The sequence below is a fragment of the Tupaia chinensis genome, unplaced genomic scaffold (genome assembly GCF_000334495.1).
Source record: "Tupaia chinensis unplaced genomic scaffold, TupChi_1.0 Scaffold000185_1, whole genome shotgun sequence".
In the NCBI taxonomy this organism is placed as follows: Eukaryota; Metazoa; Chordata; class Mammalia; order Scandentia; family Tupaiidae; genus Tupaia; species Tupaia belangeri.
This window is the reverse complement of record NW_006159660.1, coordinates 3,192,880-3,216,326: the sequence shown is the minus strand read 5'-3', so window position 1 is coordinate 3,216,326 and position 23,447 is coordinate 3,192,880. Positions and strand designations below refer to the sequence as shown.

The 23,447-nt window shown below is 40.8% G+C and overlaps 1 protein-coding gene and 1 pseudogene across 1 annotated transcript in view; both read right to left on the bottom strand.

Annotated features, from left to right (window-relative positions):
• Positions 1 to 2,155: 2,155 nt before the first annotated feature.
• The window catches only part of POLQ (DNA polymerase theta), a 105,866-nt gene continuing 84,574 nt past the window's right edge, over positions 2,156 to 23,447 (bottom strand). The window contains exons 27-31 of the mRNA XM_027771126.1: positions 16,628 to 16,739; positions 12,586 to 12,710; positions 7,166 to 7,319; positions 3,654 to 3,769; positions 2,156 to 3,177 (exon numbers count right to left, since the gene is read on the bottom strand). Coding sequence (XP_027626927.1) covers positions 3,064 to 3,177; positions 3,654 to 3,769; positions 7,166 to 7,319; positions 12,586 to 12,710; positions 16,628 to 16,739 — 621 coding nt within the window. The 3' untranslated portion in view covers positions 2,156 to 3,063. The remainder of the gene's footprint in view (positions 3,178 to 3,653; positions 3,770 to 7,165; positions 7,320 to 12,585; positions 12,711 to 16,627; positions 16,740 to 23,447) is intronic.
• On the bottom strand, positions 19,622 to 20,962 carry LOC102499431 (26S proteasome non-ATPase regulatory subunit 13-like; annotated as a pseudogene).

Here is a 23,447-nt window from a genome sequence, read left to right as displayed (position 1 = left end):
GGCACGTGTGTATGCGTGCCCAAGATCCTGAGAGGAGAATGGAGGGGAAGGGATTGCGGCATGACCATCCCCCCTGGGGGGTGATTTCTCACTTTCTGTCTCTATGTCTCTCTCTGTCTGGCGAGTGCACGCGCCCTATAGCAAAAACCTCTCAAAAAAAATTTTATAAAAAAAAAATTGCTCTAATGAGAGCTAATCCATCTCCTGGAGACCTGATACACACACACACACACACACACACACACACACACACACACAATTATATATTTTTTTAATTTGCTATAGGACATGTGTGCACCCTCTTAAAGACCTAAGCACCTTTTAAAGGCCCTACCTCACAAGGCTGTTGCACTGACACTGAAATTTCAACAGGTGTTTCAGAGGGAATTATCCATGTTCAAACCATAGGACCAATAGTGACGTGGCACTGCTGGATGATCAGACCCAGCATCCATGCTGGTTCTTCTCCTACACTCATGAAGAATTAGAGATATGGACATGAAGAGGAGAGTAAAGCAGAGTTTATTAAGGAGGAAAAGCTTCCAGTGCAATAGAAGGGGCCTGAATGGGTTGCCAAAGAGGGGGTGGGGGTAAGGGTTTTTTATTTAGCAGCCTGAGCAGTGGGCTAGCTTTATGATAAGGAAGTGGACTTTAGAAAATAGTTATATGGTAGTCTAAGTTATTTATCACCCTATTCTTTGTGGGGTCAGCAAACCACAGCATTCTGTGCTTCTTGTTAGAATTCAGCTACTAAATAGGAATTACTGCCCTTAGATACAGTTCCTTTGAGTCTCAATGCAACCAGCTTTGAGAACTTAGCTCCTGTGACCGCACCCCCATCTTGGGTCTTTACCTTGTCCGTGTGCTCAATAATCCTTTCTCCTGCCTTATTAGCAAGGAGTCATAAATTCCATAGGCACATGTAAGAGGACTGTATGTTGCACATTAATCAGACCATAGACAAAAAACACAAGAGATTTCTTTAAAAAGAAAAACACAGATTTCCTTTTGAGGCTCATACTCTATCTACCCCTAAGCAGGTCTAACTCCTGTCTCAGTAGAAATCAATTCATGCACATCTGGATCATGCAAAACAACAGTTGTTTTCAATCCAACTATGAGGTCACAAAGGATGAAAAACTGTCAGTCATTTCACGTACAGGGCCCTGGCTACAGAAAATGAGTCAGAAGTGACTCCTATGTGCTCTCATATTTACAGAACCCTCTCAGGTCAATAGACCGAGATTTCTCTTGTGCTGAATCTTGGGACCACCAGAATACTGACAGTACCACAGCTTTCGTCTTTGATAAACATGGTACAAATGAATATGGAAAAAACTCAAGAAATAATAATATACCTTCCCTCCTACCTCTCCAACTCTGCTCCATCAACACTGAATCACTTGTGCACTAATACCCAAGTACTAATAGTGCATTATACTTTGTTTATAAAGCAACTGTCTTTTTATTCTGGTTAATAAACATAAAAGAGTTCTTCTGTTAATTAAGAATGTAATTAACATTTCCTATATGTTCAGACATCATTGAACAAGCTATATAATATGTAAATAAGAAATAGATTGTCAGAAAAGTCATGACACATTTTTTCTATCCAAAAATGTGTCATGACTTTTCAAAAAAACCAGTAGCTTTCTGATACTTTTAGACCAAATGCAATTTAAAAAAACAAAAAACTGGACCCAAGCACACCATAGGGACACAGGCAGTAGGGCACCACTGTACAATATTCAAACCATATGGGAAGGGCCACTGTTCAGACTCTGGGATGACCTGAGCACGCTGGGTATGTCCATGGTCTGGCTTGCTGGAAGGCTGGTAGGTAGATAGAATGGTGAGACTCTGTTAGTGGTCCTGGTGTCTGTCTCTTTCATTAAAGAAAAAAGAAACAACAAAAAAACTGACCTATAAAAAACTACAAAAAATCTAATAACGAGGTTTCTCTTAAATTCATTTTACTTCAGCAGATAAATGATTGTTTCTACAACTCCAACTGGGATTACAAAGTGCAATCTTTTCAGGATGTACATTTTCATCAAGTCACAAACACAGAGGCACTGAGGGACTGTGAGACTTCTCTAGCAGTATTGCCTTTTATTGATTTATTTATTTACTTTTTTAAGATTTTTGCCACGGGGCACATACACTCCCTGGAGAGAGACAAAGAGAGAGGGAAATCAGCTTTCTGGGGGGAGGGCCACCCCTCAGTCCCGTCTCCTCTCAGGATTTTGGGCAAGCATGCACACACACCTATTGTGTTCTTCAGGCCGTGGGTCCCGGACTAAAACCAGGAGTTCAGCATATAGGATCCAGTGCCTTACCCATCTTGTCACTACCAGTATTACCTTTAATTACAATAAAACATCTGATCTCCTAGAACAGGATATCTCTTGAAGAGTTATAACTTCTTTTATAAGTTACCCAAATACATTCATTGTATGAACTGAAGAAAGAAAAGGAATAAAAACATTTCATGAAAATTCATTCCTAAACTCCATCCATACCAAGTCCTACCACTCTACAGGATTCATACATATTAGCCAATGCTATTTTAAATTACTATTTGGTATTTTTTTTTTATATCGGAAGGGAAATAATTCACACACAATGCCTACGCCTGGTGGTGTGGTGTATGTGAAATCCAGTCCTCCCTGCCTATGGCTCCGGAGTCTACATCGTGAGGTCTGAATCTCAGCAGGGCTGAAATGTCCTGAGCAGCAACTCCATTTTCTTCACGTTCAATCCAGACAGATGAGGCCTAAAGTGCTAAGTGCATGTTTCAAACATAGGTCTCCAACTTGTTCGACCACAGGAAGTTATAAAAGGCCAGTTCATAGAGACTCTTTAAGAGTAAAATCAATGAACGTCGTATTTCCCCTCGCACCCCTCTTCACACACACACACAAATGTTTGATGCTGCAGAGGAGAGTTCTTGATATGCATTTTGAAACTCTCACTGTGGAATTACCATCCTACATCCATCAGGACTTGAGAGTTTGTTTTCAGGCCCGCAGAGGCGTCCCTGGAGGATGCAGTCAGCTGCAGTTACACATCGAAGTCCCTCAGCTCTGCCCAGCTGGCTCCTATTTTCACTTTCACTTTCAGTTTCACAGAAAGTTTTATGGCATTTTCCATTTCATTCTTGACGATCTGAGCTACCTACAGGGAAAAAAACAGTAAGGTTAGCAAACTCTGCTGATCCGAGACTATTTTCCAACCACCCACAGAGAAGGTGATTAAACCAAACTAGCACTCTTCATCCAATGGTGCTTAAAACACTAAACCACAAAGAGCCCGGCATCACAAACTGCCCTTCACTGATGAGCAGGAGCGTCTAAGCTCCTTCGCCACCTGGCCTTAGCCAGAATGCTGGCAGCCTAGAAACCTCCGGGCAGAATTCCACATCCTATCTAACCTTCTCCTAGACAGAAACATCCCTGCATCAGGAATTTCTTTAAGAATGAGTACGAAACGTAACACTCTTAGTTTCTTCTCTCTGGTAAAGACATAACTTTCATACAGTCATCCAGGGGCTAGCATAGGGCTCAAAAGTCTCACATTTGGAAAAACAAGTGTCAGCTCGACCTACAGTGTTGCAGCTCCCTGTGGAATGGACACGAGCACTGCAAAAATACCTGGACAGCATCCTCTTCTGCCACCTCGTACAAGAGTTCATCATGGAGCTGAAGGATAAAGAAGCCTCCTCTGATTGGGCAAAACATCCCTTGCAGCTTCCTCTTTGGTAACAATCCTACACCATGAAAAAGTAACAAAACCAATCAGCTTGTAACTGTGCTGTTAGAAAATTCTTTTAGAGACCTTGAGAAATTGGAAATTTTAATAATGAGATTAAAACACATAAGACTGAGAGGGCCCCACATGAAAGGTGGGGCATTGCACAGAGGAAGCCAGATCCCGCAGGGCTGACAAGGTTCGGTCCTCAGACCAATCATCTTGAAAAACCATGCTGGGCACATACTCTCACATGAGTGGCCAGGACCCTGCTGGGAGGAGAGTTGGAAGAAAGAGGATTTGGGGCATAACCAGGCCCTACTAAGGGGTGCTTTCTCTCTCTTTCTTTCTCTCCCCCCTCTCTCTGTCTCTCTCATGCATGTACTCTCTGGCATAAAAACAAAAAGAACACATCAGGAAAATAACTTCTTGCTGGCTGCTACCTAGCCTACTCACCAGACTAACTCAAGTACATCACCTTCCCCTCAGAGAGAAGTCCATGAACGGAGTGTGACGTGCCCTACTTTAGAATAATGCATTTCTCATGGGCAAGCAGCACTTTCTCTTCCCATGGAGCCCCTACCACTGTGGCTTGGGGCCTGATTTCTGCTCCAGGGAGGTGGACCAACACTGGTAGGCAATGTGCTACAAGGGGGACTCTCGCTGCTGCTTTATAGCCAGAAGTGTCACAGTGACAGAACTGCTGCCTCCCACCATTGCACACACTCCTGACAAGGAGCTGTACCTCGGGCCCTGATGTGGACCTCAGAGACGGTGTGACTCCGTTGAAGTTATATGCAGGAGTCTACGCATTATGCTATTCTGTGGAGGTGATCCATACCTTTCTGTAGATGCTCAAAAGAACCCGTGACTCCAAAATGGTGAAGAACATGACTAGATTTAGTTAGCAGTAGCTAACTAGCAGGGCCCACTGGCAAGGTGATCCCCACTGGTTACCTGGATAGGCTAGACATGAACACCTCAAGGAAAGCTGCCTTCACTTGCTTGCCTGGGCCCATCAGCAGTCCGTCATCTTCCTGCCACGTCTCCTACTTATCCTCGGGCCCAGCACACGTCCCATCTCTCCCTCAGTGCCTGGTGCTTCCCTGAAAGAGTTCTTGAACTATTACTGTCTGAAGCCCACAGAGCTCCGAGGTGCCTCTCACGGGGTAAGAAAACAAAGACAGCTGGAACCAGGCTGTCTCGTTCTAGGGCTACACAGGCTGCACGCCTGTCCGCCAGCTTGGCCAAAGTCTGACCCCATCAGGCCCCACTACCTCACACATCACCGACCATCGCTGCTCCGGCTTTCCAGCCTTCTGTTCACGAGCCTCTTCCCTCTTGCCAGGATCCTCCCATCCCCATGCAGTCACCTCTCATGCCCAGCTCCGTGAGCTCACTGACCTACTCCCACTTCCAACCTGACACCACGAAGTCCTCGATGACATATCTCTAGTGCCTTTCACCCACGTTTGAAGTTGCTACTGTCTATCTCATTTAGACACTCAGAACTCTGTGTAAGGAGTTGTGTAAATATTTCAGTCAGGTATCATATCTTCCCTTCCCTTCCTTAGTAGATTTTAAATTTACACATAGGTTCACAACTTTTACTTCTAAATCCCCCGAAGCTCATAGCAGAGTGTTATTCCCCAAATAAGTCTGATGATATATTCTCTCTTTAAATGGTATTTAAAGCAGAAGTATGAACATGGGACAAAAGGGAAAAAGGAAAAGTTCTGTATACTCATTAGAACAAGAAATAACTTAACCAAACAATAAGGAGAGAATATAGGGAACAAATTTTGAAAATAAGAACAAGAGATGGCAATATTGGCAAAGGAACACACGTGATAAGAAAGTCAACTCGGTATATTCCCAGACTTCAAAAAACATTGAAGGTTGGGAACCAGCAGTTAGCATAATGGCTATGTCACTGGACTCCCACGTAGTCGACCACGGTTCGCGTCCTGGACCCGGTAGCTTAAAACTCACGCCAGGCGCGTGTTCATGGGTGGCCCAGATCCTGGGAGGAGAATGGAGGAGAAGGGATTGCAGAGTGACCACCCCTCCTGGGGGTGGGTGATTTCTCACTTTCTGTCTCTATGTCTCTCTCTCTGTCTGTCTGGCGAGCACACGCGCCCTATAGTATAGTGAAAATCAAAAAAAAAAAAAGAAGAAAAAAGAAAACATTGAAGGTCATAAAAGGGAAAATCAACATGCTCCTCTTTATTTTTTTTTTTTTAAGATTTTTGCCATAGGGTACATATTCTCGCTGAAAAGAGACAGAGACAGTGAGAAGGAAAGTGAGAAATCACCACCCAGGGGGACAGCCATGCCATAGTCCTTTCTCCTCCATTCTCCTGGGATTTGGAGCACACATACACACACATGCCTGGTGTGATTCTTAACCCACAAAGTCTAGGACTCACAGCGAGGTGGGCAATGTGAAGGTCAAGCATCTTAACCACCACACCACCTGCTGGCCCAAAACTAACATGTTTTTAACTTGTAGTCCAGGGACCACAGAGGATCCCTGAATCTGCAATGTCAAAATTACCTTCATAATAACATTATAAGATAATTTGCCTGTTCATCTCCTTCTCTTCTAAGTGTGCACCAAGGTGACCAACCATCCTGGATGTGGAACTGAAACTCCTATATACTGGGAAACCTATCCGTCTCCCACACATCAGGACATGCATCACCCTAGCCAGGACGAAGGTCTTCCAGAGGTGCAGGACATGTGACGTTGCAGCAGGAGTGCAGAAGCAGAGAAGGGGGTCCAGCTGTCCTCTCTCAACCAGACATTGAAGAGATTTACATAAATGTAAAATAAAAGCATCTACCAGGGCCATCAGATAGTGTAATAGCTACGTCACTGGACTCCCATGCAGTCGACTGCAGTTTGAATCCCGGACCCAGTGGTTTAAATTCATGCTGGACGCATGTGCGTACGTGCCCAAGATCCCAAGAGGACACTGGAGAAGGGATTGCGGTGTGGCCATCCCCCCTGGGGGGTTATTTCTCGCTTTCTGTCTGTCTTTCTGGCAAGTGCACACACCCTATCAGCAAAAACCTCTCCAAAAAAGGGGGGGGAGCATCTACCACTAATTTAATTTTGCTCTAAAAAGATATCTTTAAAAATATGTTACTTATGTCAAAATATGGTAGGTGTATTACTACTTTTAAAATTTGGTAAATTTTAAATTCCTTGTTTTAATCTCTAACATGGTAAATACAGTAGATAAAATCCATGTAAAAACAAAAGCCCTTTGGGATCCTTAATAGTTTCTAAGACACTGTAAGGCCAAAACATTTGAGAACTGCTAGGAAACAAATATATACTACTCCCCTCTTCCTTTCTCACACAGTCGTGTGCACCGTGCTGTAGGAGGGGCCTCGCCCACAAACAAACCTGTCTTGTCTCTGCGGAGCATGCTCTCCCGATGGCCATGGGATTTGAAGGTTGAACGCAAGGTCTCTAATTGCTTCTGAATGTTAACTGTAGCTACTTTGACGATATCAGCCGCCGATCCTTGGACTGTCGTGTTGATAGCCTGACGCTCGGCCTAGAGAAAACAGTGACAGGTACTCTATCAGGTTCGCCATCACGGCTTCATACTTGCCTTCCGTGTCCATGGATCAGTGCTCACATTTGCAGCCAGAATGGAATATGACCTGAGATGCTACCCAGGACATCAACGGTTAGGCTGCATCTTGCAAATAAAAACTGTAATGCCCAGGCTCTAAATTTTAGACTAGCCACATGACAAAAAACTAAACTACAAGGAGCTCAGATTGCTTGTTCAGAAATCTGCATCACTCAGGACCCCAAAACTATATTGCACTTAGTATGCGTTTAGTAATTCTAAATAATTTTATTTCATAAAGACATATCATTAATGTTCTAGCTGTTCTCAACTTCACTCTAAAGGCTCTATTCCTCAAACTATTCTTAATTGTAAATAGAGTGTAATATTCTTTGTGATGTGGGCTGGGATCTCCTAAGCACATCCCTCACACCAGTAGCCTCTCTGGCCTGTGCAAGGTCTAGCCTCAGCAGGTCTGGAAAGTTATTATATGAGTCCGAGCTTCTCGTGGGCTGCTGAGGCTACTCTTTAGCTGCTACTGAAGATGCAAATCTTGGATCCCTGCATATTAAGTTAGAACTTCCCGGAAGCTTCTGCTATCATAAGCTTCATAACAGGCAACAATTTCTACCAAAAACAAAATAAAACAAAACCATCCTGGGACAATAGGGAAAAGAGTATGGGTTAATATCCAGGTGTAACTTACCCACGAATATCACTCCTGGTTGCCCAAAATGTCTTAGAAGACAGGTTTAATCAAGGGAGGGGCCAATGTAACTTGAGGAGGATTCATGAGTTCTCTGTCTCTGGGCTGAGAACCCCAATTTCTAGTACATTAAATATATACTAAAAATATTTTTTAAAGTAACTACTGGTTTGTCAAATGCTGATAAATGTATCATAAACGTAGCTGTTACTATTTAAATAGTGACTGAATTTCAGATATACAGACAACTCCTCCTTCGGTTGTAAAACTAATCTATTGCAATGATAACTATGTACATAGTTTACTTAAAATCATCTGTGTAAATTATTGAAATTAGTAAATAATATTTGTAAGGTTTCTAGACAAAAAGACAATAGAAACAAGTTTCCCATGTAATAGTAACATATGGTTAGAAAATGTAAATAAGAAAAGAAAAATTTTAAAATAAATATATAATGGCATCAAATTTTTCGATTACATAACTACTAATCTAAAACAAAAAGCAGAAGATTGTTCCCCCAAAACTAAACAGGATTATGGAGAGAACTTGAGAAGACCTGAAGACCTAAGTAAATGAACAAATACATCAGGTTCAAGGATTAGAAAGCTCAAATCTGCAAAGATGTGCCTTAATCCCATCTTGACCTATAAACTCATGGCGATCTCAATTTAAAAAACCTCAACAGAATTTTGTGTAGAAAGTGACAAGCTGAATCTGAAATTTATATGAAAGTGTAAAGAACAAAAAAAGGCAATTATTAATTAAAAAAAGAAATAGGACAATTTAATTTTACTATATATTAAGACCTTTTACAAAGATGCATAATGAAAACATAATTAGTGGTACCATCACAGATCTAAATTGGAATGAAAAAAGGCCAGACCTAAGAGCATACATGGTATTACTGCATTTAAATAAAATCCAAATCCATGTGGCACTAACCCACAGTTCTAAGCAAATCTCCATAGTTCTGATCTGAAGGGAGCATTGAGAAGCCCTCGGTGATGCTGGAAAAGTTCTGTATCCTGGTCTTGCTGGTGGTTACATGGGCATTTATCTATGTGAAATTTTAAGTTTGCACCCTATACCCTTTAATGCACATACGTTGTCGATAAAAATTTCAAAAATACACACAGAGTTAACAATCTCTTCTTATCTAAAATTACTCATATGAGTCAGAAAAGGCAAGACAAATGCGAGAGAGAATATTTTCTACACATTCAACCAGTAACAGGCTTCTATAAATTAAAAAGGAAAAGGGAGAAGGCACAATAGAAAATGAACAAAAAATTAAAACAGGCATTCCTCTCCCCACCCTGTCAAAAAAAAAAAAAAAAACCTAAATGGCTAATAACACATCATAAAGCTGTTCAACTCATTAGTTTGGGAGGAAACACAAACTAAAACTATAAAATATTGTATTATGCCCACCAGAATAGCTAAAATTATATTTGTTTAATAGCAAGTGTTGGCAAAGATGCAAAGTGATGAGAACTCAATGAGAACAAACCACTACCAACACCATGAAAATCGATTGTTTTATATACTAAAAATGAAAAGAAGCAACAATTCTACAACTAAGTCATTTCCAAACACAAATTCATGCATATATGCACCGAGAACCCTAGATAAGAATGTTCAAATCAACAAAATCTACAATAACTTCAAACTTGAATCCAAATGCCAGCAACAAAAAAAAGGGATAAACTGTAGTAAATTCACAGTTACACCTACGTGAAACAATGTGAATGACTCGTCCACATAATTTTGAGCCAATTGAGCAAATTAAGCTAGACAAAAAAGAATACTCAAATATGATGGATGTGGAGTTCAAAACATGCAAAACAAACCTACAGTGGAAGTTGTAATTGTGATCATTTAATCTGTTCAGAAGGCTGGAATATTTTTTTTCAGTAATGACATAATGAATCAGTTAGAACTTTGATTCCTAAGTATTCGGCATGAAAGAGCCTTATGTTCACATCTTTTGCCTTATGTTCAGAAACTTAGAGGATTCACTTACATCAGTAATGCTATACTCCAATGTTTATGCTCTAAATCTCAAGAAACATAATCAATTCCTGATAGATCATGTCCAAAATTCTCACCTGCCATTAACAGCCTTTTAGATTTTAGAAAAGGCCTTCCAGCTTCTAAATGGCTCCATCTAACCAATAGAAAATGATCCACTCCGGGGACCAGCAGTTATCATAATAGCTATGTCGCTGGACTCCCATGTAGTCAACCATGGTTCAAGTCCCAGACCCGGTGGCTTAAACTCACACCAGGCACGTGTGCATGCATGCCCAACATCCCAAGAGGAGAATGGAGGAGAAGGGATTGAGACATGGCCATCCCCCTGGGAGTGATTTCTTGCTTTCTGTCTCTCTGTCTCTCTCTGTCTTTCTGGCAAGTGCACACACCCTATTTTTTTTCTGGACAAGGCCCCCCCCCTAAAAAAAAACCCCTAAAAAAAAAAAAAAAAAAAAAAGATCCACTCCTTAGTGACAGCTCAAAGTCTCCATTCCATTCTTTTTTTTCTTTTATTTCCTTTTCTTTTCTTTTTTTAGACATGTGTAGTTGAAAGAGAGGAAGAGGGGAAGTGAGAAATCACTCCTGGGGGGGGTGCGGTATGACCACACTGCAATCCCTTCTCCATTCTCCTCCGGAGATTTTGGGCACACATGCACTTGTGCCCAGTATGATTTTCAATCTGCCAGGCCCAGGACTCAAACCATGTGTTGGCCATGTGGAAATTCAGTACCTTAACCACCATACCACCTTGCTGACCCCCAAACTCTCCACTCTTGCAAGTTGACTTCTAGCCTATTCTCACTCAGTTTATCCATTTGTGATTATCTTTTTCTCATTCCAATAATCAAAACTTTGAATAGTTGTAAAGTCCTACCTCTTCCCTTAAGTCTAAATAAATGAGAATAGAAAGGATTTGTATTATGTAAATTTTGGGTTACCTCTTCCCAAAATTGAAGACTTCGGGTATATCAGCAGTGCCTCATTTACTCAGAGATATGGCAAGCCCAATTATTATCTGATATTTGTGTGTGGATATAAGGAGGCCATAGAGTGAAGTAACAAAAAGCCAACTATTCCCCCATGTTCTCTAAAAGCACTAGTACTCAGAAGGTTTGGGGCTCTAGGCAGTGAAGCGATTTGTTATTTTCATTACATACAATGTGTAGAGGGTACTAACATGCAAGATTATGGGGGAAGGGTAAAATATAACCAGTTAAAAAATGAAGATATGGACTACAATAGAAGCTTAACTACTCAGATACATAGAATACTTTTTAAGAGTTCCCATGATTTTAGAAAGAGATTTTAATCATAATTTAAGCAAATATCATAAATAAATATTTTAAATGATTTTTAAAATAACCTTGTTCTGTATTTTGGGTTTCATAATAACATTGTTAATATAATATTACATAGTAAACAAGTAGAATGAACCAGAAATTATAATCTCATGACTGGCTAATCTCTGAGGAATGTTAGCAACTGATGTGATATGACAAATTGATACTGTATTGTTCTAAAGCAAAAAATAACTAGCAAATGTAAGAATTAAGTTTATTTATAATTTATTACTAAAGTTAATAAGTAATTGACTTACTGAAACAGAACATCTTTAATTGTGGTAATATTAAGTAAACCAATGTTTCTGTTAATCCCCCTAAAACTGTGTCAAATATTTGCCAGACTCACTCATAGCTCCTTAATGAAACCAATGGTTGACCTTTATAATATAGAAGAGCCAGCTAATAAGCTAGTGATGATTTTTTTTTTTTAAGAATTATTTACTGATGGGAACCAGCAGTTAGCGTAATGGTTATGTCACTGGACTCCCACGTAGTCAATAGCAGTTCGTGTCCCGGACCCGTTGACTTAAAACTCACGCCAGGCACGTATGCATGCGTGCCCAAGATCCCGAGAGGAGAATGGAGGAGAAGGGATTGCGGCGTGACCATCCCCCCTGGGGGGTGATTTCTCGCTTTCTGTCTCTCTGTCTCTCTCTGTCTGGTGAGCGCATACGCCCTATAGCAAAAACCTCTCCCAAAAAAGAATTATTTACTGAACCAGCAGGTGGCATGGTGGTTAAAGTGCTGGACACTGCCACCACGGTTAGAGTCCCAGACCTGGTGGCTTGCTTTCTCACTTTCTCTCTCTTTCTCTCTCTCTCTGTCTCTCTCTGGTCAAATTTTAAAAAATGAATAAATAAAATCATTCTTTTAAAAGAAAGAATGATTTATTTAATTTATTTATTATTGTTATTTTTTAGCTTGACCAAAGAGATAGAAAGAAAGAGAGAGAGAGGAAAAGTGAGAAAGCAAGTTTCCAGGTCTGGGACTCAAACCACAGTCACCCATGTGGGAGTCCAGCACTTCAACCAACATGCCACCTGCTGGTCCCAATAAGCTAGTGATCTTAAAGTGGTATTAGTAAGTAGTGTTTAGTCCCTGTTGAAAAAAATATATGTCATTTAAGTGTTAAGTTAAAAATATAGAAAAATGTCAACATACGTGAGCTTTATGATAAGGGTTGTTGTCTTTGATTCCTGGCAAATATCTACGCCTTCCCAAAATGGTTTGAACAAATCCATCTCTTTTACAATTCTTCACTGTCTCTCTCATGAAATGATTAATCCCTACAAAGAAAAATACAGAAATACATAATTGCAACCAAGGCCCATCCTTTATTTTATTTACTGGTTTCAAAACAGTGAAATATACCTTAATCCCAATGATTCTTGACATTAATATCACATCATCAAAACTGTGCATACCAACTTTCATTCATTTTTCCTAGACTCAGAAAGTTAGAAATAAAACAAGCTTTAGATATGATATAATCTAACCTTATCGTTTTTAAATTAACGAACATATGAAACTAAATTCCAGAAAAGAGCAGGTATTTCAGTGTTTTTACTCAAGGGTTTTAAGACTGCCCCACACTAATATTCACAAGTTTCTATTCTTTGACTGTGTTAATCTTCTTTTATATTTTAAGCTGCTAACTTCCAGACTTAAATACTGTAATAGCTTCTTGCTACCATCTATGTTGTGATCTAAAAAGGATTTTACTGAAAGCTATGCATGAGTTCTAAATATTTCACTAAAAACAGTTACCCACTTTTTTCATTAAAAAAGATTATACATAGTAGAGTATTTGAATGCATTCGTATTCCCTCTACCAGCATTCATCCTTCAGGATAGGCCCATTATTGTGTGTTACAGATCTACAGATGAATCCTTCGTTCCACGTGAGTCAGACTCACTGCTCATTTCTGTCTCTGAGCTCAATTCTTTCTCCTAGAATTCTCTTTCTCTACATTCTTCATAATACAACAGGACACAGACACCTTGTTGACCTATCTTTTTTATTATTATGTGCGATTTCTGCTTACTCACACTCTGCTTATTCTGAGTAATAAAAATTAACGTCTCCCAATGGAAAACCCTCCTTTGAGGCCTTCTGTTGTGTTGGACCCAGGAGAGATACTTGGTGAGATACTGGGTGAATGGAAGGGGAGAAAACCCTGCCAAGTGAAGCTGTAGGCGATATCTGACGATTAGGACAGGAATTTCAGAAAGCTTTCAGGCTCCCATCACCTCCCTTTAACAATTACTGTGGTATTGCTGGATGAAGAAAAGAAAGAAAAAAGAAAAGGAAAAAAAAAGAAAAGAAAAAAGATTGAAATATGAGGTTGTGCCTCTACAGATTCTCTTACTAAATCGTAGGGGAGGCTTTCAGATATTCAAAATGCAAGACCTACTTTTAAAAACAAACAATCCTGAGGTATAAGTTACATATAATAAAAGGCATCCACATCAAGTTTTATATATTTTTGAAAACATATACAACCCTATAGCTACAAGAAGATCTGAAACCTTTTATTTCCTTTTTTAGCTCCCCTTTATCAGCCTCAGATCTGATCTACTTACAATATCTAAGTTTTTGTACTTTTTTTTTTTTGAGAGGTTTTCGCTACAGTGTGCGTGCGCTCTCCAGACAGACAGAGACATAGAGACAGAAAGCGAGAAATCACCCCCCAGGGGGGATGGTCACACCGCAATCCCTTCTCCTCCATTCTCCTCTCTGGATCTTGGGCACACACGCACACGCACCCAGCGTGAGTTTTAAGCCACTGGGTCCAGGACGTGAACCTCAGTCAACTACGTGAGAGTCCAGCAACATAGCCATTACGCTAACTGCTGGTTCCCAAGTTTTTGTATTCTTGAATTTCATAAAACGTAAATTATACTATATGGTCTCATTTGTGTCTGCCTTCTGTTACCAGGGAAAACTTTTTCAAGAATGGTCAATATTGTAGTATCAACCTTTAATTCCTTTTTCATTGGTTAACAGCATTCTATTGTAGAGAGATACCAAAATGTGTTTATCCTTTCTCCTGTTGATAGGCATGTGGCCTGTTCTCAGTATTTGGCTGTTATGAATAAAGTTGCAGTAACATTCATGTACGAGACTTCTTTTGGACATATGCTTTCATTTTTCTTGGGAAAATACCTGATAGTAGAATTACAGGGCCACATGGTTAACTGCTTAACTTTATGCAAAAGAAGAACACTCTTTTATTTTTTTCCATTTAATAGTTTCTAAGAGATACAGTGTTTTAATTTTGGTTATCCAGTTGCAAGAGTTCTTTATATATTCTGGATACATGTCCTTTGTTAGATAATAAATACTGCAAATAATTTCTCCCAGTCTATAGCTTATTTTTACCTTGTCTTAATCATGTCTTTTATCAACATTTTTCTACTAAGGTAACTCAGTTTTATTATAACCTAAGAAATCTTGGCCTGCCCCAATATCTTAAAGATCTCTTATTTTTTTCTAGAAAGAGTTATCATTTTAGCTATTACTTTTAAGTCTATGTTCCATATCAAATTAATTTTTGTACATTGCGTGAGATAAAAGTTGAGGTTCACTTTTCCCATACCCATATGCAGTTCTAGCACCAATTACTGAAAGACCATCTTTCGTCCATTAAGTTACCATGGCAATTCTGTTGAAAATCAACTACCCATATATGCAGGCCTATTTCTAGTCCTCTATTGTGTTCCACTGTTCTCTATATCTATCCTTATGCCTGTCTTGATTATTATAATTTTATGAATTTTGAAATCAGGAAATATAAATCCACAACATTGTACTTGTGCCCAAAATATAATTCTTGAGTCCGGGTCCCTTTGAATTTCCATGTAAATTTAAAATTGTGTGTGTGTGTGTGTGTGTGTGTGTGTGTGTGTATCTTACTTCACTGTTTGTTGTTAGCATAAGGAAATATAAGTAATTTTTATTTATTTAAATTGACTACAGGGCACATGCCCTCACTAGAGAAAAAGAGAGAGGGAAAGTGAGAAAATACTCCCTAGAGGGGATGACCATAGCACAATCCTTTCTCCTCCATTCTCCTCTTGGGATTTTGGGCAACCATGAACATTCACACATCATGTTTTTACGCTGGCAGATTGGGACTCTGCACATCCAGCCATGTATTTGTGCAAGTCCCAAAATATAAGTAATTTTTATACATTGACCTTATATGGCAATATCTTGCTAAATTTAGTTATTTTTTTCTAATAGGTTTTATAGAACTATCTACGAGATTATTCTAGGTATAAGATCATGCCACATGTGAATAAAAACTGCTGTCTTTTTCCTTTCAAATCTGTATAGTATTTTTCTTACAACAATGCACTGGTTACTTTAGCACCAACAGGGTTAAGAGACAGGATTGATTATAAAATGGCATAAGAGGACTTTTTTGAGTGATGGAGAGATGTTTCTATATTTTATTCTAGTTGTGATGTAGATTAGTTCACAAAATCCTATACCAGAAAAGAGTAAATTTTGTCACATATAAATTGCCAAGAGGAGAGAGAATTTTTTTTCTTTGAGAGGTTTTTGCTATAGGGCACATGTGCTCACCAGAGTGACAGAGAGAGACAGGGTGACAGAAAGCAAGAAATTACCCCCCGGGGAGATGGCCACGCCACAATCCCTTCTCCTCCATTCTTCTCTCTGAATCTTGAGCACATGCACGCTGTGAGTTTAAGTCACCGGGTTCAGGACTTGAACCAAGGTCGACTAGACGGGAGTCCAGCGACATAGCCGTTACTCCAACTGCTGTTCCCAAGGAGAGATAACTTAAGACAATGACACTCAAACTGTTCCATAACAGCAATTGCTCCTGGTACATTTAGTTACAGGTTTACTGTTTCAAACTAAAGCTATATAAACCTTGGGCACAAGTCAATTCCCATATTTTATGGGATATTCACAATGACACAGTAGCATATACATCAGGTATATTTTACTATTCTATCTCTGCCCTTATTTTTATGAAAAATGCACATCTTATCAAATAATCATCAATAAGTTTAATAGTACTTGTTCTTAATAATGCCTAATGAAAATTTCCAATTAACAGATACTTTCATAAAAAATTCTCTAATATAAATCTGTTAAAATCAATATAATATGGTAAGATAGTTGAAAAGAATAGTATCTAGAAGATAATTAGCACCAAGGCTTCTTTACCTGTGTATCTAGATTTGAATGAGTCGATATAGCAAGCAGCATCATTTTCTTTAATGCCCATCTGCTCTCCCAAAGACTTAGCTCCCATTCCATAAATGATTCCATAGCAAATCTGAAAGGGAGTCATCACATTTGGTAAATAAATTAAGTCATAACTACATAAAATGCAAATATAAAGAGTTCATTAGGATTGAAATTTTGATAAACTTTTTATTTCATAGTAAATTCAATAAATAATTAGATTTGGTTTTGGTAGGTTAGATCCACAGAGGCTTATATCCAATAAATATTCTTTCTGCCTTTTAGTATTATTTTTTGAGAGAGAAAAAGAGAGAGAGGGAGGGAATTTGCATGCATATGAATATGCATATATTTTCTTAAGAATTATTTTAACTTTATTTATTTATTTTAATTTGACTAGAGAAGGGGAGAGAGAGAAAGTGAGAAAGCAAGCCGCCAGGTCTAGGACCCAAACCACGGTCAGTCATGTGGGAGTCCAGTGGCCCTAACTACCATGCCACCTGCCGGCACCCCCCACGTGTAAGTGTTTTAAAAAAATAGCTTGAGTCGGGGAAAAAGTGGCACAGCAGTAAAACACAACATTCTGTGAGGCAATCCCACATGGGAAGGTTCCCAACCCAGAGACCTTCCTGAGTACACCAAGTACTCACTTACCCATGATCCCAGATTGGCTGAAGGCTGGGGGTGGATTGCAGTATGAAGACCCTGTTGGGGGTGCTATATCTCTCTCATATAATAAATTAATAAAATTAAAAATAAAATAATCTTAGTGATTTGAGAGGAGAGACTTACTTCTGATGAGTTGTCATTTATCCATTCACCTTAGAGTAGCTTTCTACTAGTACCTCATAAACTTTCACATATAGGGGGCCAGCTGGTAGTGTTGTGGTTAAGGCACCGACTCCCACATGGGTAACTGCAATTCAAGCCCTAGACCTAGTGGCTTGAAAAATCACACCGGCTATATGTGCATGCATGTCCAAAATCCCAAGAGGAGAACAGAGGGGAAGGGATTGCAGCATGACACCCCCCCCAAAGGGGGATGATTTCTCACTTTCCCTCTTTCTGTCTCTCTTCATCTCTCTCCAGCAAGGGCACGTGCCCTCTGACAATAACCTAAAAAAAAAAAAAAAATTAAAATTAAATAACAAACTTTCACATATAGAAGTATCTAGAAGACAAGAAGAGTTGGCTTCATGTTTTGATAATAGAGAAGACTTCACTGAAAATAAATTATCACTGAAAATAAATATCTTCCTCACCTCACTGCCCCCTGAAATCCCAGAGCTGCAAAATTCATTTGGGTTAAATACAAAGCAAAAACTCCTATGGAAATTTTGGAAGAAATGGTCTAGATAGGCCGCTAAAGAAACCCTGATTTAATAATAATATTGCTTGGGTTCAGATCCTAGTTCTACCATTCAGAAGATGCATGATCTTGTACAAGCCACTTAACATCTTTGTATGTTTCCTTTACTCTTAATAGAGGGTATGTACATGCATGAGAGAGAGCACTCTCCACAGGGTCTGGGAGTGCCACAGTCTCCACCTGGTAGTCTTCCAGCCCACTGGATCCTGGGCCCTCGCACGTGTACCCAGCATGTTTCCGGCTGAATGGGGCATTCATGCATTACTGCTGCACCACAGAGCCAGCCCACGTTTCTTATTTTCTTCATCCACACCATGAAGGCAGTAATGCCTGTATCATAGGGTTGTTAGTATTAAATGAGTTGTTACTGAAAGTCTTTAGGAAACTACCTGACATAAAGCAAACTTTATAAACATGTATAAAGTTGTTAAATAAAATCTAAAAAGATAACTTGCATAAAATGATTATCAGAATTCCAAAAACGTTTAATGTGACAAGGTAGAGAGCACTCCACCTTTTTAATTTTTTTATTTTTTGCTAGAGGGTGTATGTGCTCACCAGAGAAGACAGAAAGGGAAAGGAAAAAGCAACCCCCATGGGGGAATGGCCACATTCCCCTCTTCTCTGTATTTCCCTCCTTTCAGAATTTTGGGCATGCATGCACACATATCCAGCATGTTTTTCAACCCACCAGATCCAGGACTCAGACTGCATGGTTAGCCACGTGGGATCCAGCACCTTAACAACCAGGCCATGGAAGTGGCCCGCCCTTTATTTAATACACTGACAGGGAGATTTTTTTTTTTAACATTTTTGCCATAGGGTGCGTATACATGCCAGAGAGAGACAGAGAGAAGGAAAGTGAGAAATTACCCCCAGAGGGGATGGCCATGCAACAATCCTATCTCCTTCATTCTCTTCTCAGGACTTTGGACAAACACATGAATCTGGTGTGATTTTCAAGCTGCCAGGTCTGAGACTCGCACTGTGGTCACACACATGCAGATCCCGGTCTTTAGCTACCATGCTGCCTACTAGCCCCTTTGTTTTGTTTTCAATGCTCTATTTTGTGCGACTCTTACCGTGTTCTGGTTGTATTTCAGTTCATTGTGTTGCTAATAACAGAAATAGTTGAGTCTGGGCAATATGTAAAGAATAGAGGTTTATTTAGTTAATAGTTTCGGAGTTCCAAGGTGAAAGTCCACATCTGGTGAGAATCTCCTCACATCTGGTGCGGACCTGAGGCAGTGCGGGGTACCACATGGTGAGAGCTTAAGCAGAGCATGTCTCTGTCTCATCCTCTTTCCTATCAACACACTAGGACTCCACTCTTATGACCTCAATCCTAATCACTTTCTAAAGACTCCACCTTTTAACACCTTTCATAATTTGATTAAGTCTCTCTCAACACTGTTCCAATGGCTCACTAGATTTCTTTTTTCTTTTTTTCTTTTAATTATAGGAACATTCTTGAGCCATACTGGAAAAGACATTCATGCAAGTGGATGTGGTTTGGGATAAACTCACCAACTTTAGAGCCACGCCCTCCCTCTCACACTCTTGCTCTCCCTCCTTATCTGAGACCTAGGGATCTCTCTCCGCCCCTACATATACACTTCAGGTTACCAGAGACACACACACAAAGGAGCCTTCTCACTGTGGAGAAGTTTCCAGCACGAACAGTCCCTACTCCAGACAGGATGCCACCCCCAGCCCCAAGTCAACGCAGATCTTCTTAGCTGCTGGTTTTATCAGCCACAGAGATGTTTTCCCCAGGTCAGGCAGGGGACGGCAGGTGCTGGGGACCTAAGTGAGGATGTCATGGGCCTGGTGCTCCATCATCATCGCCATGCTCTTCATATCAGTGCACCAGAGCTCCCGGCAGTCCTTCATGTCCTTGATCTGTGGCAAATCCAACACACAGGGCTGCACTCAGGTCAAGCAAACACGCTTATCCACCTCGTCAGCACTGCCTTCACCAGCCCCACTGTCAGGGTCTTTATCACCAAAAATTCACCTCATTCACTGTGATTTCAGCACTTTCGGTGATTGCTTCAAAAGTTGTCTGTGATCGGCAGGTTGTGTGAACGTCATCTCCGTGAGGCACAACAGCTGAATTTTCCTCTGAACTTGGCTTCACTGGCTGCTAAGTCAGGCTGCCAGGCAGTCTTCTGAGCAATCTCTCCACACTGCCACTGTTAAAGGCATACAGGGTGTCAATGAGCCAGCTGGTGGTCACTATTCCTCAGCAATTCCATCACAGGGTACATGAGGAGCTCTCCAAAGTTAAAAACTCCCTCACCAAGAAATCATCCCAAATTGGTGATTTGGGGTGTCTCACTGTCACTTGCTCACCCCCTCTCATTGTCGCTCTCTCTCTCCCAGTCCCAGCGTGAAGGTCGTCTCCTGCTGCTCAGTCATTGGTAGATCCTTGATATCCACACAGCCCAGAAACTGCAGACATCTTTGTAATAAGATACACCGTTTCCAATTGTTGTTAGGCAACAACAATTGTTGTTAGGAGGTTAGGCATTTCTTCAACATGTTCAGTGGTTTTCTTTGTAACCTGCAGGTCCCTGATGTTTAATTTTAGAGCTCTGATTGTTGTTTTACACAGGATCCCTGCCTCATCACTACTTTTCACCTTCTCACAAGTCTTTTCCAGAAAAGAAACAGCTACATTAGGATCAGTCATCTGTCTAACTGCATGGAGAATGATTTCTACCAGGGAGAAAGGATTCACCCTGTGTTTAAATCCATTGTGAAGCTTTCATAAACTTCTGCCCATTTCCTTGGACAAAGCACGAGTCCTGCATAAACTCAAGCACCTGAAGTGTTAGCTGATGCCACATTTTCACATAGAGCTCCTCTAGCTGTTGTCACACAGCAGCCTGACCCAGCCCGAAGCTCTGTCTCTGTTGTAGGAAGTCCAGTACATCCTTCATGACTGCAGGGCAAGCCCAGGATAGAGCACAACTGAGATGCCAGCGCCACAGGGATGGCTGGAAGTGCTCACTCACTTCCGGCGCTGGGCCTGTGCTGCAAGGAGCATGCTGGAGCACAGTGTCCTACACCTGCAGCCCTGTTGTTGCCAGGGTAACCATGTCTCTCCTTTTGGACCATCCCTTCTGGGTTGTGGTCAGAGCTCACACACTCCCAGCTGTGCCACTGGGGCATAAAAGAGTGTGAGCACCTGGGGTCGACCCAGCCAATGGCTGCGTGGCTACATTTTCTCCTTTCAGTCATAAATGGCAATGGTAACTTCCTACTAGTGTGCGAGGACCAAGTGTCCTAGTCATGCCTGACCATAGCAAGTACTGGGTATCATCCCATCCCTGGTTGAAAAAGATGGGTGCACATGGCGAAGAAATGCAGAATCCCGGTTTGGCATTGGGAGCAAGAGGCCAGAACCAACATTCTAGGTAATGTCCACCTCTCCCCACCAGCTCATTATAGAGTTCAATAAATAAATTTTGAGGGAAAACATTCAAACATTAGGGTATTGATTTGGGGTATAGGGGCCTTGTTTTTTGGTTTTTGTTTTTTCAGTTTTTGGGGGGTTTTTTGCTCATAAATTACTTAGTACTCACTGAGAGCTGAGCAAGACTCAGGGATTAGATGGTTTAGTACATTGATCTAGGAGGAAAAATTGGTAGAGCATAGGCACCATGATATCATGCAAGAACTGGGGCCAACAGGTGGTATAGTTAAGTTGCTGGACTCCCACATGGCACATTGTGGTTAAAATCTGGGACCTTGTGGCTTGAAAAAAACCACACCAGGCACATGTGCATGCATGCCCAAAATCCTAGGAGGAAAAGGCAGAAGGGATTGTGGCATGGCCGTCCCCCCTAGAGGGGTGATTTCCCTCTCACTGTTACTCTCTGTCTCTTTCTAGTCAGTGCACACACCCTATGGCAAAAATCTTTTAAAAAAAAATGCAAGAATTTATTAGAGGCAGCTATCACCAGTGAATAAATGCGTAGGTTAGGGAATCAGAACACTCAGCTCTGGCCTTTCTGAACTTGTCCTGGGTCTACCACTATAGGTATATGACCTTAAGCTAATTATTAGCTTTCTGTGCCTCATTTTCCTCCTCTATAAAATGAGGGTAGTAATAATAATACCTATCTCAATACTTGACTCTGAGGATTAAATATTTTACCAAGATTAAATATTTTCCCTAGAGTTTGATTCTGGCTAAATGCAGGACCACAGAGGGGATTAAATAGAGAAACAAAGATGGCTTTCTTTAAGTGGAAATAAGTGTTGGTGCTAAACAGGCAGTGGTGGGGACCAGCAGTTGGCATAATGGCTATGTTGCTGGACTCCCATGTAGTTGACCTCTGTTGGAGTCCCGGACCCAGTGGCTTAAACTCATGCCAGGCGCTTGTGCGAGTGTGCCCAAGAACCCGAGAGGACAATGGAGGAGAAGGAATTGCAGCACGGTCATCCCCCCTGGGGAGTTCTTTCTCACTTTCTGTCTCTCTGTCTCTCTCTGTCTGGTAAGCACACATAACCTATAGCAAAAACCTCTCAAAAAATTATTTTAAAAATTATTAAAAAGACAGTGGTGTGAGAAAGCCTTACATGCCTGATGAGCCCGTCAAGAATTACAGCTCTGGGACCAGCAGTTAGCGTAATGGCTATGTCGCCAGACTTCCATGAAGTCAACCATGGTTCAAGTCCTGGACCCAGTGGCTTAAACTCGTGCTGGGCATGTGTTCATGCCTGCCAAAGATCCCAAGAGGAGAATGGAGGAGAAGGGATTGCGGCGTGGCCATCCTCCCTGGGGGGTGATTTCTCGCTTTCTGTCTCTCTGTCTCTCTCTATCTTTCTGGCAAGCGCACGCGCCCTATAGCAAAAACCTCTCCAAAAATAAAGAAATAAAGAAATAACAAAATACAGCTCTGAGTGACTAGAGGCATTAATATAAGCTAATTAGGCAGGATCTCAGAGTTGGGGTGGTATGCCTTTTCCTCAACCAATAGTTCTGCTCTCTTGAAAATGGCATCAGATCTCCTCCAGGTCATGCTATAAGTACAGTGTGAATCCAGACCTGGAAACAGTGCGTATGTGGCCCCTGACTTTGTGCCTGACAGTTGTCCAGGGGTAGGAACTAATGCAGTTCCACTACAAAGGTGCAAAGGCAGCATGATGTTTCTCAGGTGGACTAGCTAACCAACTGCCCCCATATGAAAAGTTTTCAGTTATAAAGTATAATCCATGCTCTGCAATATTTATTTTTAACAAATATTTAAGGAGCACCTTCTATACAAAGCACATGGCTTGATGCTATGGGAAAATATAAAAACAGAAATACATAGAATTTTACCTCAGGACACTTAGAGAATAGAAAGAGATTTAAAATACACACACACACACACACACACACACACATACATACACACACAATGACAATCACCACAA